At 46.5% G+C, this 16,954-nt stretch overlaps 1 protein-coding gene across 2 annotated transcripts in view; it reads left to right on the top strand.

Annotated features, from left to right (window-relative positions):
* Positions 1 to 11,552: 11,552 nt before the first annotated feature.
* ALS2CL (ALS2 C-terminal like) overlaps positions 11,553 to 16,954 on the top strand; it is a 46,897-nt gene continuing 41,495 nt past the window's right edge. Inside the window, exon 1 of one of the 2 annotated variants that reach the window (XM_010561769.1) lies at positions 11,553 to 11,582. In XM_010561769.1, the coding sequence (XP_010560071.1) occupies positions 11,580 to 11,582 (3 nt within the window). In that variant the 5' untranslated portion in view covers positions 11,553 to 11,579. Of the gene's footprint in view, positions 11,583 to 12,282; positions 12,301 to 16,954 lie in introns of those variants that run through there. The other variant, XM_010561796.1, reaches the window with a different exon arrangement.

Raw genomic sequence — 16,954 nt, 5'->3', positions numbered from 1 at the left:
CTCTGCCGCTTCTCTTGGTTTCACAAAAGCTCTTGATGTCAACCAGTACCTAAAGTAGCAAAATATATTGCATATGTAAGACAAAAGTGCAAAAGGAAAAAGCATGAAGCAAGACTGCTGCAGAGCCATGACCATTCACGTAGATACGTTGGTTTACTCACTGTAACTTTTCTTATTCTTAGAGCGAGTGTTGAATGCTAGGGCTGACGTATGTAGTGAAATTACTGTGGTGTAATGGTCAAGCTACTACAGCTTAGCAAATTATCACATACAAGCTGATCTATGGCAACTGCCTGTGCACGCGCACTGGGTCTCGATAGCAGATGTCTAAGTTTGCATTGCTACACATGCTGACCAGACAAGGTGTCCAAGCTCTTAAGTGGGTTGAAAGATGCAACACTGTCTTACATCTAGTCCTCGTGGCTGTTGGAGATGACACGTACGGTGTGGGGAAAAAGACATCTTAGTGAAAGTAATTCTTAGTAGCTTCAAGAAACTGGAATGGCTGATTTGTGCTTTGCAATAAATGTCAAGATTTGGAGCTGTTGATTTGTGCATGGGAATAAATGTCAATACAACAGAATGATTGTATCAGGGACAAAAGGAAAAGATGTAAGGAGGTTAAACCCAGCAGAGATGAAACTGGGACAAAGTGATTCTTATGCAGCCCTGAGGGGAAGAAACCCCAAACAAAACCATTCCAGCAAGGGTGAACTTGTGCCCTTGGCCACCAGTGTGGTCCAGAAGTGTAAGATGGGAGAGATGGATGAAGAGCTTACATGTGGTATAAAGTCTAACAGCATTGCTTTATCTATGCAAAGCAGTTGCACTAAACAAAAGACTCCAGAAGACTGGAGGCAGTAAAGAAGACTTCTGCAAAAGATGTCAGGCTTCAGATGAAGAAAGCTGTTAGGAATACAGAAAATGCAAGCAAGAAGCAGCATTGGCAACACTCAGGTACTAATTCAACAGGGAAAGCCTCTTGAAGGCAAGCAGATGAGAATATATCAAAGAAAATGATGCAAACACACCTGAGGTTGGCCTTACTACAATGTTGCTACCACTTAGTTGTCTGGGCAGTGCCTGTAGGAATATGAAAAAGTTGGGGCTCCAGGAGGAAGCAGTAGTGAGCAGAAAGGAATAACAATAAGGCTCTGAGCTGAAAGAGTATATAATCTTATAGAAAAGAGAAACTTATGGCTTAGTTTAGTAGCTTAAATGTAAAGGAGACAATGATGTAGGTCTTGGTCAATATTCCATGTTACATTTATGGAAGACCTGCACTCTCTGGAGCAGCAGCTGGAAAACAGGCAGAGTACAGCACAGCACCTTAAATAAGATTAGACTGCTATGTTTAGGAAAGTGAAACCAACTCCTAGCCAATACCAATAATGAATATTGAGACCAAAGATGGACTGTTGATTGGGGTGTCTCTTGCAGGACAGTGGAATAGCTCCTTAGCCTCTGACTGCATTGACTACATCTCCCACGGAAGCTGAGGCACCCAGATTGCTTGTTGATGCCAATACTGTAGATGCATATTTTTGTGTCTTAACATTCAGGCTAAATCTCTCCCTCTAAAGAAAATGCATTTACCCTTACTTAGGTGCTTAAAAATGTGTGGTACAAGTAGTTAAGCCTAAGCTAGTTCTTCTAGGGTTATTTATGTCTGAGAGAAAGTGGCACTTATATAGGGCTATTCATCCCATTGAGGAAACTTATCTAGATCTGGTGAATAAATGATTATTTCTCTTCAGTGATTATTAGTGGAGCCTCCAGTGACTGGCTCAGATTTGGGTGTCCAGTTTCTAGATGCCCAATTTAGAGCGGGTAAATCCTGCCCTTGACATACAATTCTTTGCTTGATCTCTGGGACTAGGAGCAGGAAAGAGAGACAAGGGGATTTTTGGGGTGTCCTAGGGATCAAGTGGCTCCCTGGCAGGAGCTGGAACAGAGGCTGGTGGCCCAATACTGCCCCGTCCTTTGGATTTCCAATGCCTCAGACCCTGTAGGGCTGGTTTTGGGGGGGGATCTAAAGTACGAGCCAAGGCTGGACTCCATTCATGATACACTGGCCTCTCTTCTGATTTATTACCCACTATGGCAGGTACCCCTAGGTGTGGAGGCACAACATCTGCTTTCGGTGAAGACTGGACTATGCCAAAGCCTTGGCCCCCAAGCGCTGCTGGATGGCATGTCCCCAGGTTTGGTGGAGCCCAGGCGTGTGTCCCCCATTCCCGTGTGTCTCAGAGTTGCACTGAAGAAAGGATCTCTGCGTTGTGTGCAGGCATCACCTTTGCAGCTTCTCCAAATGCCCAGCAAGGGCTGGGAGGAGGGAAAACTACTCCATAAGGAGCTGGATCTCAGCTGACATTGGACACTCAGGGCTGTAAAACATCTACTAAACCAAACATTAAATCATTTCCAGGTAAGTTGCATTTTTAGGTCAGAACAGCTTGACACTGGTTCTTGTAACTAAAAAAAAAAAAAAAAAAAAAATAAAGCATGATTGCTTTGTTTCTGATTCATTTCAGGCAGAAACTGTTAGTGGTGATGGTGGGGGAAGCAGAGGTATCAAACCCAGTGGAAAAGGAGATAGATGCTGGAGGCAGGAGTTTCATTCACTTCATTAAGCAGCAGAGAAGAAAAATTGTAAAAGGCACCCCTTTTTATGGCCTTTTTTTTTTTTTTAACTGGCCCTTCTAATTCAGCTTGATTGATGTTTCTGCTTTGCCTGCAGCATGGCTGGGCTTTGAAAAACTAACAATGTTTATTCCTAATTGCATTTGATTACACATATCTAAAGGCCACAGATGGTTCGGGGGGACTGAGCTTTAAATAAACGCACATGTGCACTCTCTCCCTTCCCCTCCTTCCAAGTAACAAGAAGGAGATGGACAATCTGAGAACGGACCTCCACGCAGGCAAAACTTATCTAGGGAGGTCGTCAAAATCCTCTGCAGTGGTGGGGAAACCCTGGCAGAGTCCAGACGCAACGCTGAAAATACAGTAATGATAATTGATCTGTGGTTTCACAGGTCAAGGGCCAATATAATAGGATTATGTATTTAGAAAGAAAAGACAGATCATAATGACTGAATTTAAGTGTGGCAGCTGATAAATCTAGTAATTAATGTTAAATTATGATGTAGCTATAGCTGTTGCCCTGGTTGTGAGGCTTGCTTGTGCCAGGGCTGCTCCTGGGCTGGCAAAAGTGACCCGTCTTGTGGTCCCAGAGCTCCAGCCTCCCTAGTTCCCAATGGGAACCTCATTTTTTTCATAGCTGGACCGGTTCATGGTCCCATGAACAACTGTTTCAGATTGAACCGTGATGCCTCTCTTCACGTGAGAATGGCAGCAGTCACACAACAGCCTCTTTAGCATAGCTGTAGCATTTAGGATAGTTTTTATTGTCAGAGACAAAAGATTTAGTTATAGATGTAATCTCTCTGCAAATGATGAAAATGATCCGAGATCCTGTCTAAGCTTTTCCTTAATGTTTATGCGGGGTTGGGTCTGGGAGGGTTCAGTGACTTCGTACCCTGTATAGTCTCCATCCCTCTCTCTTCAGCCTGTCTCCTCAGACAGGTCATGACAAAGAATTTTCCAGAAAATGGCTTTTATAATTTTCTATAATATGTTGAATCCAGCTGGCCCAAAATACTGTTATCTTCCTTAAAGATGCCATTCTTAAAGCTAATGCTTAACTCTCAAATCTTCATGTGTGTTGCTTGTGTATGTAGTCCTGAACTATTATTTTCTTGTTTGTTGTTTTTATTATCAGCTATTGAGTTAAATCTATGCACCCACATAGGAAATCAGCCTCAGGAGTCCACAGCTACTCAGTAATTTTACCTGCCTTCATTTAAACTACAATCACACATGAGTATATTTGGATTGTTGCGTATAGCGTCGCATCCGTCGCATTCACTTGGAGGCTACAAATGAGGGTTACTGTCCCTTGTGCCCAACAATATACAGCTAAGTGTAGTATAAACTGAACTTCACATAACACCCTGTGTATCAAATACATCATTTGCCTATATGGTGGTTTGGAAGCAGAAGGTCTTGGAAAACATCTGAAAGCCTTTAATTAACTCCTCCTTTTCTTTAAACTGGCCTTCGATTTACCTTGCAGTGATCTTCTTACCGTACTCCATCAGGACCTGCCTTTGCTCCACTGAAGTTATGAATAACTAGTAAAAAAGATCAGTGATTTTTTTTTTTTTCCTTCCCTACTTTCAAGTCTGTGTTGTAGCTTTTCCAAGGATGCATACTTTATCCTAGCTGGGGCTCTTGGAGAAATGATGGGGTAAGTGGAAAACTCAGGAACAGGCCAGTGCTATATGCATTTCATGTAATGGGTATTATCTTATGGGAGCTGAATGCATTGCCTGAGCAGTCCTGTGCAAAGGGGAAAAAAAAGCTAAAGCCGTGCTCTCTTGTTCTTCAGTCATCTTGGTGCTAGGGCATTGGTGGGATGCTGCAAAAGAGCCTTTTCCCATTCTGCTAGGTGTTTATCTAGCACCTGCTAATGTTTGGGCATGTGAATGCATTTTAAAGGTTGGGATATGGAGGGGCTGAGGGGTGCCAAGGCAGAGCTATGTGGGTGCGTATCCTCACAAACCTGTACAAACTACAATTTAACTTGGGCAAGGGACTCCTGAGGAAGAGTCCGCAGCTCTGGGTGAAGTGCAGAAGGTCCCTCTGCCATGCACCTTATGGGAGGGCTCCTGGCACACTGAACGGGGCAGCGTCCAGGGCAGCCCGTGGGGCTAATTCCAAATTTACCCTGTGCCAGGGCAGCTTGCAAATCTTTGAACAGTTAATTTTCAACCCGAAGGACTTTGGAATTCTTCCAAAAGTCCTGTGAAAGAGGAAAGCTTTTTGTCAATGCAATTAGATTCAATATTCAGAGGCTTTTATTGCCTCTTTGCTCCCAAGTGGAAAGTGCACATGAATCTGCACATTTGGAAACACTCGAACACCATTAAACAAAAGCATCTTCTTGTTTCTTTACTTCTTGCTGTGTGGTGGGTTTTTCAGGTTTGGTTTTGGGTTTTTTTTGAGCTCACTGAAATGCTCAAATGTCCAGTCCCTTTGACCTTCTCTCTATTTGCTTAGGTGGGCTGGCTTAGCATAAATTAATTATTCAGGATAACTACATTGTATAATTATGTGAAGTAAAAAGTCCTTGCAGAGCTTTGGAGCAGCCTGTAATTCATCTGCTTTTAGAAATACAGAAACTGACTGTTCATCTAATCTCATTTTTGGATACCTGGTAGTTAACCTGGTGTGCAGCTTGTGTTTCCAGATGAGATTTGCTCCCTCTGACGTGCTATAAGAAGTAGACAAGTTTTCAAGAAAGTCTGGTATAAGTAAAGCAGACCATAAAATTACACCTGGTTTATAACAATTTTCGTAGTTTTGCCATTTATCTTTGTTTTGCTTTGGCATGAGGACAATTCCTGTAAAGTGTGTGTCTGTGAAACATGATGAAAGGGAACATCTTCCTGGTGGGGCGGATGCTGTGTCTGCACGTCGCCCTGGGTTCGGCGAAGCATGCTTTGTGAAATGTGCACTGTAAGAGAAAGTTCTGCCTCGCTTGTCACCTTGAGAGCTGCTGTGGGCTGAACAGCTTGGAAAAAATGTGAAAAATGTCCACAGCACGGTGTGTTATGAGTTTGTAAAGGAGTTTTAGGTTCCTGTTTGCCTTGCTGGGAATGGTATATTGTGGTCAGACAGGATGGATTAGTAGACCCATTTGAAAATCCTGAATTAAGTAACTTTAAAATGAGACGTCCAGAGTGTCGGGGCACAAGATGGACCACGGGGTGGGGATATGAACTCAGCACGGTTGTCATTGCCTCTGACGTGTTGGTGATGAACTGCTAAAATTTGCAGACCAAAGGCTGCGGAGATCAGACCTGACTTGGTGCGAGGCCAGGTGAGGGGCAGGGCAGCCAGGGATGCTAAGTTTTAAAACATTGGAAAAAAAAAAAAATCTTATGTTAGCCCATCAGAGCCCTTAACACATTCTATGCCTGCATGGATGCATTTTCTGAGCGGTTTAGCTAAACCCAGAAATCTGAGCAAAGCAAGCTCTGCTGCAAGAACATGCCGCTCGTCAGCACTGCAGCACTGGGGCTCGGACCCTGGACCAATGCAGCGGCTGCCTCTAACATGGCTCAGGCCTTAGGAAAAGCGATGAAGGGGTTGAAAGTGGCTGGGCTGCAAAATTTTTGGCAGCTGTAATTCTGGGGGGGCTGTTCTTCCAGCTAGGACTCTCGCTTTTGAAACTGCTGGCAATAAGTTATAACCACTGCCGGGGCATATTCCTGGGTTGTGAAGCTGCTCTTCCCTCCTGGTTCATCCCAGCCTTGCTTTGGGGAGCTGGGGCCATGGGAGCGCATCCTCACCTTCAGGGGAAAGCTCTGCAACCAAGCTGTGGGTGAGGAACATCACTTCAAAAATTAATGTTTGTGCTGAACTAGAGGAAACGAGGGAAGGCAGAAGAAGAAAAACGCAGCCCAAATGTTTAAACTTGGGCAGGTATGTCCAGGGACAGGATCACCCGGGTCATGCCTGGTCCTTCTCCCCTTTCCCTGAGACTCTGATGTGGGGCACTTGTTGGACATGCAGTACTGGGCTAGAAAACACTGTGCTGTGACTTTGGCCCTTCGCACTGTGTCAAGCCCTCTTTGGGGATTAAAGCAGCCCTTAAGTGCTGACTGTCCTCTGCAACAGCTACTGGCATTTTAAAAGCGCCTTCTTTCTAGTGTTGGGCCTGTAGAAAGCAACGAGCATCTCCCAAAGAAGACTCTAACTCCTTGGAGCCACCTTAAATTCCCGGCTGTCTGCCCTACCTGTCCTCCCTGGGCAACATGCATGGAAAAAACCCACATTCCTGGACACCCCCGAACCCCCAGTCTGTAAAGCAAGTTGCTTCTTACCTCGATTAACTGTGCCATGGCAGCTCTCGAGCAGGACAAGAAGAGGGAGGAAGACCTCGCCCAGGAAAGAGGATGCTGCAAGGGTGAATCCCACGCCATCTTCTCTTCCCAGTATATCTCCGACTTCTGCTCTGTAGCCCAAAGCAGGGGGGGTTATGAATAACCCAGCCAGCTCGCAGCAGCGTTCAGCATTTACCAGAAGCGGTCGCGTGCCATCCTGGCCCTTCTTTACTGCCTTCCTTTCTAAACCAGCAGCCACAGAGCTGACGCCGGGGAGTCATTAATTAATTAGACTGGTGTCGCTTACAGAGTGCTCAGCTGCTCCTCAAGCCGGCCTTCGTGAAGGGGGGACATGGGGAGCAAAGTAGCGCTCCGAGCTCTTGCCGCTCCCCCAGAGGAAGGCGATTCACTCATTAAGATCCCTTTTTTTTTTTTTTTTTCAGCTGCCTGACTGATTCCAGCTCTCTTGCTCTTGTTTTTCTCCTGGCCTGTTGAGAGAATTCTCTTCCCCTAATGAAAAAGGGCTGTAAGCCAAGCTGATGCATCATCAGCATCATAGCTACCCTATCCTAGCAGAGTCCAGTGTTACTAGAGGTGAGTATTTGACATCTTGGGGTTTTAAAAGCGTCTTTCATCCCTGAAAGATCTTGTGGCTGTGTTGCTACAGTCAGCAACTTCACCCGGACTTGATCGCTAAAGGGAGCTGAAGGCAACTGGGAAGAGCATGTGCCTAGCAGGTTGTAGAAGCTAAAACTGCAGGGCTGGCATCTCCGGCTCAGCTCTGCTTGAGGGGCTCCAGAAAATTATCTGAATCAGGTGGGTAGGGAGAGCACAGCTTGTGGGGTTTGAGGGACCATGGGACTCGAATTTGGACTGTCCTTCCACCAAGGAGCAAACAAAACCTTCGGCCACAAAGTGAAAAAGAGGGTCAGGAGGAGAATGACTGGATGAACCAGGTTTACTATATTCTCCCATACTCATAACTTCTTGTAGTATTCTTTCCGAGGAGAAGCCTGGGATTTCAGGCAAGAAAACAAGCAACGAGATCCAGGAGGATCTAGTCCCTCCTGCTACTGTGTTCTAGCACTTTTAGAGAACTAAGCACAATTTCAGGAAAAATAGCTCCATAGCAAATTAATATTTTACAAGCTCAAATAGGCAGGCCAGCTTTAAGGTTTGCATTACTGATTAGATTGTGAAGATTAGAGGAGGGTGGAATGACGCCAACACGCGCATTGCTCCAGAGGAGCAGCAGCCGTTCGGTTCTCTGCCGCGTCTGTGCTCGCTGCAGACTTCCACGGGGACTGTTCGCTGCCGCGTTCCCACGCGTGAGATGCCGGGAAACCGTGCGCTTGGCAAATCCGTATAAGAATTAGGTGCTGTGGAAAGGGAACGGGGGATGTTGTGTTATGAGGTCTCATCAGCAGACAACAGACGGTGGCAGCATTGAGGCAGGGAATTATGCATCTGCCTCAGAAATCGTGCAGCTTGGTCCTCCTTTCCCAGATGAAAATCCAGTTTGGGGCTCTGAGATCCTAAGCAGTGGTTCACCAAGCTGGTTTAAATGTTTTTCAGCTTGATTTCTGAAGGAAATGGGGCTTTTGGACATGATACTTTGCTTGCCCCTCTCCTTCTCCCTCTCCCCTACCTTCCCTCCTCTGGACTTCTAAAACTTTGCTGTTGTTTTAATCCAGCTGAATTTGGCCAAGGGATAAAGGTAGGGGAGATACTGAGGTTCTGTGCGTTTCATTTTTAAAAAAAACCACACCATTGGGTAAAAAATTAAACCAGGTGTAGTCCCCACAGAAAGAAGAAGGATAGCATGTGGACTATTCTTGCTGGTCACCAGAGGATCTGTGCTGGGCAGAGACGCTACGACCAGCCAAGCCATGGGGAGCTTTGGGTTGTGCCTGCATCTTGTTAGACACCAGCGAATGCAACTACAGGGCGTAAATCCATCGCAAACTGGGCTGCCAGTCCTGCTACTTATGGGAGTGCTTCCTTTTAGAAAACATTGTCTAAGCACTAGTACTACTCTGCTTAAGAGGAGCTTGTGGAAACGCACCTGCTGCGCTCTGGGTGAAACGCAATATAAGCTCCCTAAGCCTCTGGGTTGCTATTTCCAGAGTGCAGTTTATTATTAGGGCCTTGCCCATGAGCTGGGAGTTCAGCTCTGCTCCCATCCTTTTACTTCTGGTTTCTCAAGAGGTGTGGGTTTTGGAGTTTTGGTTTTTTCATGCACTGAGCGAGTTAGGCTGTGACTTCCCTGCAGCTGATGGAGAGCTATCTCCTCTCTGTGTGCTCATGAACCAGGCCTGCTGTGGCATCAAACCACTGCTGGAAAACATTTGTGCCAAGAGCTATGCAAAAATAGCACAAATAAACCTGATGGGGGTTTTTCCAACCTCCAGATTTCTTATTCTATATATGGGACACTGAAGCAGAGTGCCTCTTTTAGTTTTCAGGGGAAAAAAACGTAGATTTCTGCAGACTCCAGACCTTTCAGCGCTTCATAACTTCATTTCAGCTTCTTTCCTTGGGACACTCTGAAAATACCTGGAGTGGGTCAGCGCAGAATCTCCTGCTGGGATTTTAAATTATAAGATTTCATGTTGGCCTTCTATTCCTTTGAGGTTTCAGGGGGTTTGTTTGTTTGTTTGGGTTTTTTTAATGACAAGGAGGACAAACTGACTCTTTATATGCAAGCATCTACTTGTAATTTGGTGACCTGACCCCTTGAGCTGGATATTTTGTAGAGAGGAAAAAAAGCATTACAAAACTTCTGAATTTAGCAACAGTGAGGAAGTAGGCTTTGCAGAGAGAAGGGAGATCGTTGTCTTTTCCCATATACAGCCCTACCAGCAATGACCCCTCACCGGTTAAGGTTACTCATAGCCCACATCGCACATGCTGTTATGTACTCACCGATTAGTGGATGACCACCAATCTCTTAGTGAAACCACAGGCGCTGTTAAACTTGTCAGCCTCCTATTTATAGCTTGTGCCTTTTGCATCCTCTTGGGAAATAAATGAAATGTGGCTCTTGCTAAACACGCCATCTCGCCAATCACTGCGGCGCTGGCGTTGTTGCTACACAAAAGCACAACAATGCCGTTTGGGAGAACATCGCTGTCTTCAACTCAAGCGCGGCAGCAAGAGCCCCGCGGGTCAAACTACTGAAAGGGGATGTGGCTCTTGCCTGTCTCATCTCCCCCACTCCGGAGCTGCTTTGCTATCTGCCTGCGTTTGGAATGATGGGCAAATGGATGAAGAGCTGTGGGGGACTCGAGGTCTCCCTGGAAATGCACCGAGCATGTAAGAAGAGAGAAGGGAAGTGAGTCTCCTTGCTTTATTCTGACTTCATTGATATCAATATCTGCCAAGTAGCTGGGATATTTGAACAGAGATTTCTAATGCAAAGGTCTTTTGTGAGAAGGCCCCTGAAGAGAGAAGCTGTGTCCCCCGCATGTGCTCGTGCCCACTTACATGTCGTAAACCTGTTTACAGGCACTGTTGACGGAAACCTGAGACTGGACCGGTGGGTAACTTTCGTGCACGTCATAGCTGTGTTACACTGCTCGTTCTGCTGGGTACACGCTGCTTCCCTTCCTCCACGTGCTTCAGAGCACCTTGAAGCCGTGGCGATGGGCACTGTGCAGGGTTACACCATTTAGAAAGAAATAACGCTTTGCCACGCAGAATGTGTGTTCCTGAATGAGTGGGAATAAGGGATTTGGGGGAAGATGAAGGGTCTCCTTTCCTGTCCAAGCATGGGATCATCTCTGTCCAACCACCCCCAGAGCTGCCATGTCCTCCAGCAATCAATTCCAGGCTTTCTCTGCTCTCCTCATTCTTCCCCCAGAGCAGTGAGGTCCCGAGCCCATGTGCTTGCCTGCTCTCATGGGTGTTTGGAGATTTCCAGGGAGACCAGGCTCCCAGTTCCCCATCGATCTTCAGCCCAACCATGAGCAAAGAGGACTCAGCCCCAGGGCAGGGGAAGAGAGCTGGGAGCCAGGAGAGGGGAGGAATGGATCTTCTTAAATACCTTTGGCTGCAGTTTAATCCCCAGAGCACGGTGAAATGTTTTTCCCTTCATCTTTGCAGCTCCCCTTTAGGTAGTTTGAAGGTTGCCCTCTATCCCTGCTGACTGTGGCTAGGAAACCTCCTTTGTAGGAGAAATGCGGAGGCTGCATTTGTTTTCAGCTGGCTTCGTCATAACTTGCCTGCCTTGCGCACCACGAAGGCACGACAAGCTTTCCCGCAGAGCTGAAGGCAAACTCAGGAACACCCCCAATGCTTGCCTACGGGGAACGGCAGCCACATCACCCATCTGTGGCTGCCGTTTCCCTTTAAATTCTCTAAAAGCCATTCAAGTATTGAGTTGCTCACTGAAATTTAATGTGGAGACTGGCCAAGCGATGGCAGCCTGCCAGGGGTTTCCATGTCTACCAAGAATGTTTTGCAGTGCACCTTGGGAAAGGAACATTACTTCCTTGAATTATTTTTTTTTTTCCCCTCCCCTTAAAGTGAGTAAATAAAGCAGCTGAAAATTTAAAGCAGGCAGCTTTCATCACCAGCTCCTCTTTCCATTCACATGGCTACATATCCTGCCTGACAGCTCAGCCCATGGTAAGACGGACTTTTTGCTCAGGTGGCGTTCGGCTGCCGGGAGATGCTGCTAAACTGTTGTTGAATTGGTCTTGTGGGAGATTGTGGTCCTATTGCAAAATATTTGGCTCTGTGCCGCGATGAAGATCAGGGGGGTTACAGCTTTGGAAATGGGGTGATGTTCAGTGCGTGGCAGTGTCTCTCTCCAAAGTTTATTGCTTGGGTATTTTGTAGGGTTAGGAAAGGATGCCTCCATGTTTAAAACGCAAGACAATTTGGGCAGGCTGTGAATTCAGCAAAATCCTGCCGTCTCTGCTTCCTTAAAACAGGAATGTCGCTCGTTTCCTACTTGCACTGAGGCAAATATTCACAAAATCCCTCCCAGTGCTGATGGGGCGTGCGCTGCGGGAGCGGGATACAATGGTGTGATTCACTGCAACACCGCGGGCAAGGTGCCTTTGTTTCTCTGGCACCGTGTCTCCAGGCGGTTGGACTTCTTATGTAGCCGACGTGCCTCGCAGTTGCAGGTGGCTTCCAGCCCAGTGGGACAAGGCTGTCCCCATTTAGCCACTGAAGTGAGAGGTTGGACACAGCCAGCGTGGTGCCGTGGGAAGGTCGCTCAAAGGCAGGGAGAGGACCACTGATCTCAGGTGGCCACAGAGAGAAGGTCATCTCCTTCTGGTTTGCTCTGCCTCCAGGGACGGTGTTGCAGTCACTCGTCACTGCTCTTATAGCAAAGGTGGGTTGCTGATGGCTGCCTGGTCTATGCTGCTGTCCCAGTGGGGGATTTGAGAACTGGGAGGGATAGGAATGGGGGGGAGACTGGGCCGATACTTGCTCTGCTCTTCAGAGCTGCTCATGTGCTGGCTGACACTCGTCATCTTCTCCCATGCTGCCTGTAATTGAGGAGAGCCTTTCCCAGCCCTCTCAAATCAAATGGTGGCTTTCTCAGGAGGTACCCATAAAACCCATCTGGGCAATGGGGGGGACTGGTCTTGGCCACAAGAAATGTCTCATGCGTTAAGAAAGAAAATCTAGTTGACTTCTGCTCTCCATCCTCCTTCAGCGAGTCTCTCGCCTATCTGTAGCTTGGCACCCTTGCTCCTCTTTCATAACGCCACATGCCAGATGCCTCTGGCTATCGGATTGCTCTGATCCACCGACTGGCTGTATCTGACATAGCTTGCCAAGGAATGGGAACAAGGCCCCAGCGTTGCAGCTCGGGTTGTGCCACCCTGCTCGGAGCGTTTGGAAGAGCCCTGGTAAAAGTCACCGTCCTCCTGCAGTCAAGCGCCGTAGACCTCTGTGCTGTTCTGCAGCGCGAAAGATTCGTGCAATTCAGTACTTGTTTATCTCACTGGTACATCTTCTCTGTTCCAACTCAGACAAATTTTCACGTCATTTTCAGAGCCAGAAGGGTTGTAATCATTCTGCTGCAATGAAAGAGCAATACAATGCTGCTTTTATTATTACACAGTTTTCTGGAGACTTATCCATCCAACTAACCACTGAAAGGCTCATGGTTTCAGGTAACTTTGCATAGAGGAAGAAGCTGTTCTGAGCTGAAAGATGACATCTTGGTGCTAGCACAGGAAAGCAGGTTTCTTTGTGTCTGTTTTCCTGTGTTCTATCTTCCTGTACGTATAGCAGCTCTTATGGAATTGGGACTGACTGACAGGCAGTTTTCCTTTTTAGCAAGGCCTTTGGTTAGACAAGCTACCACAGAGCAATAAATAGTTTGGAATCATGAGTCATGTTTCATTCTTGTAACTAAGTGGGCATTATGGGTTTATTTAAAAAAGGCTTCATTGTTTCTGTATTTGTTGTTACAGAGAAGTAACCCTCAAGTAGAGTCCCAGTGGATTTCTTGGACTGGCCAGCTGTCGCTGTCGAAGGTAGCTGCTCTAAGGACTGGTATTTCTATCTGTTTTGTTCTGTGGAGTAAGAACTAGAATTGCTTTACTGAGCGGTAAGCACATTAGTCATGTAATGCCACATAGTATGGTGTCCCAAATGAGCTTGTGTCTTTGGATATGATATGGGACTTGGTGTGCTTGCAGAGGTGCTTGGTGTCTTCCCAAAGTGTCTGCAAACCATATGGGCCTTCCAAAGTTCTGAGAGCAATGTAGCACCCTGACCTTTGGATGGCAGCTACGGCCAGATGGATGGGCATCCTGACTTGCCCCTCTGCCCTCAGGGTGGAAGCAAGTACCACAGGTTTATACACAGAGGGGGACACACCTTGAAACGGTGACCATCCCCACCATGACCATCTAGTTCTCCTGCCTTGGCAGCCTAATCTTCTGTGCTGTGTAGGACAGGGGGAGGATGGGACCGGTAGGTGCAGCTCATGATGCACAGTTTCAGCACCACCTCGTTGCAGCTGGAGTTTGTCCAACAGCCTAAGGAACTGGTACAGCTTGACTAACAGGCACAAGGAGACATGTTACTCTCGGGTACTTTTTGGTCCTTGGATCAAGACCAAAGTTTTGTCCCTTACGGTGGTGGCCAGCATGCTCCTGTTTGGTTTTGCCCCTTTCCAGCTCTTCCTTACCCTAAAGAGAACCAGGTGCTACCTGGTGAAAGCCTTCAGCCAACAGCTACTGTCTGTCCGGGGTCTTGTCAATGCGTTGGATGACCTTGGACTTCTACAACTTACTTAAAGGTGTAGCGAGTCCCTGCCAGTGATGGCCCTTTGGTGATGTTGGTGCTAAGAACTGGGTCTGCCACAGACCGGGCACTGCATGGACATGTCATCAGAGGCAGTCCCAGGACCAACTGCTGTCTAACAGAGGAGAGCGCAGGTGGAGTGGACTTGCCAAAGGTCATGGAAACAGCTGGGAAAATAGTATTTACTTCATTTGGCTGCTGAACTACAGCTGAAATGTCTTGACTGTGCACACTTCCAGGGATTAACTCCCGACTCTTCAAGCTAAGAGCCTGCGTGGGATCAATACTGTGACATTTAGTTTGCGTCTGAGCTCTCCATCTAGCAGACACTGAGACTGGAGGTTGTAGGAAGAGTCAGTCTCTTAACTTTGTATGAGGCTTTCCTACATAAGGAAATGAGCGTGGTAAGGAAAGATGTTGAGTACATATCAATATCTTTTCCATGGCTTGTCTTTTACACTTGTTCTGTGCCTGTCTTGCTCCTGGCCAGTCTTGTGCTGCGATCTGTCCCTGGTCTTGTCTGATATCTCCGTCTCTCATGGACAGGAATACAGATGCAGACAAATGACTGATTGCAGTTGTCTGTTACCTGAATTCTTCTGTGCATCCTGACGTGAGCCTGGAGAATTTCTAGAAGTGTTAGACTTCTACACTGTTTTACTGCTGAATGGTAGTTCAGATGTAGAAAACATGTCTGTACCCATTGTTGATCCCAGTTTCTTGTTCCTTGTTTTCTGTTCACTCCTGCCTTGCGTGCCTCTCTTACCCTTTAGGGAAAAGGCTTGTGTTGCCTCAGTGAAAAGAATCGGGACAAGTTTGATTATCAAGAAGACTGTGAAACTTCTTTTGCATGAGATATGAATAATTGCACACTTAGCTCCTGTTTCCATGCATAGTTTCCCAATGGCATGCACAAATACTGTGCTTCTGGGCCTGCAAGGCACACGAGTTAGAGAGTACGTGCTTGGATCAGACATCCAGCTCTATGTTAGAGTCCCCTGAGTGAATCTGAGTACTTCAGCTTGTTGCTCCCGTCTGGGGTGGGTGCTGTGTCTGATCTTTAGCTGGCTAAAGCATAACAGATCCAATGAGGTCCCAGCTGCTATGACTGCCCTATTCCTTGCCAAAGCCTCAGATGATCCTGTGGCATGCCTGTAGCAAGGCAGCAGAAATATCAAGTCTGAGCTAGCTGAGGTTATGGGCCTGGTACCATCTTAGATTTGCATTGCATCCTCCATCTTCCAACTCAGTCCTCTTTTACTTGACACTGATGTGCATCCGAAACTCTTGGGATGTCTTGAGGGGTAAGCGAAGCTGCCAATTTTTTTAAAATAGCTTTTTGGAAGGAAAAGAAAGCTATATGATACTGAGATTTATGCTAGGAGGAACTATCTTTTGTTAGAGGAAAAAAAAAAAAAGGGTTATTTTTCTCATGACTTCAAACAGCCTCTACCTAATGGTAAGCAGCAGTTGAGGTTTCACTGAGTGATGCCGTGGGAATGGGAGGCTGCAGGCTGTTTGCTGCTGCTCTGGAGCGTGCTTCAGTAACCCTGTATCAGAGCTGGTATAGTCAAGGACATTCTTGTAAATGAGTCACAAAGCAGCTATTTCCAGAATGGTTGGTTCTTGTAACATGGGGTGGTATTGCTCTGGTGATAGAAAGATGTGCTGGCCAACAGAGATGGCTCAGCATCACTGGCCCAGAACTCAAGAATTTGCCTGGGACCTAGTTTCAGCAGAGGAACCTGGACTATAAATAGGCTTTGGTTAAAACAAAACAAAAACTCCTTGATGAAAAGGTAACTTGTTTCAGGAAAGCTATATTTGGAGGAAACTATGAGGGTGGTGAGACGCTGGAATAGGTTGCCCAGAGAAGTTGTAGATGCCTCATCATCAGAAGTGTTCAAAGTCAGGTTGGACGGGGCTTTGAACAACCTGATCTAGCAAAAGGTGTCCCTGCCTACGGCAAGGGGGTTGGACTAGGTGATCCTTAAAGATCCCTTCCAACCCAAACCATTCTATAATTCTATGAAAGGAGACATTTTCTCACGAGGTACAAATTAGGGTGAGAATTGGTGGAGGTTTCTGTTCTTGTGGCTAAAAACCCTAAGCAGAAGGAGCAAGGTGAACCCCTTCTCTTAGAGTTTCCTTGATCAAACCTAGTTTGGTATTTCTAGAGGGGTAAACGCTTTTAATTGCCCTAGGTGGTGGAATGCCAATTTGCTGTGCCATCTATTTAAGGGCAGACCCCCTGGAGACAGTATGTTTGGTGCCACTGCACTGCAACTGCCTCTCAATCCCTTGAGTAGATGTTTCTAGTGACGGTGTTAAGCCCAGCTTTAATCTGTGTTACCCAGAGTGACACATGCAAGCATAGGAAACAAAGATTTAAAACTGAGGTCAAGCAGGAGAGCAAAATATAAAGCCTGAACCACCTGATATTGCTATCTGTAAACGAATGCTAGTAGCATGCCCTAAGCTCCTGGCTAGGAACCATATCACATGCTCTGTGTTCAAGATCTGTGGCTGAGGATAGCCAGCAACAATTTCATTAATAATGATCTGGTCAGAGAATGGGAGAGAGACCTAAAGCTGATAGGGAAGATTTCTGAAGACTTCTGTAGAAACCCACTGTGTTTATTTAATAAAAACTGTTAGTAGAAGCAGCTTAGTTCTGACAAAACTCCAGGTGTAGACTCCTTTTTTTCAAAAAGAAAAACTGC

The sequence above is a fragment of the Haliaeetus leucocephalus genome, unplaced genomic scaffold (assembly GCF_000737465.1).
Source record: "Haliaeetus leucocephalus isolate CR32 unplaced genomic scaffold, Haliaeetus_leucocephalus-4.0 Scaffold0, whole genome shotgun sequence".
Classification (NCBI taxonomy): Eukaryota; Metazoa; Chordata; class Aves; order Accipitriformes; family Accipitridae; genus Haliaeetus; species Haliaeetus leucocephalus.
This window is presented reverse-complemented; position numbering and strand designations above follow the sequence as displayed.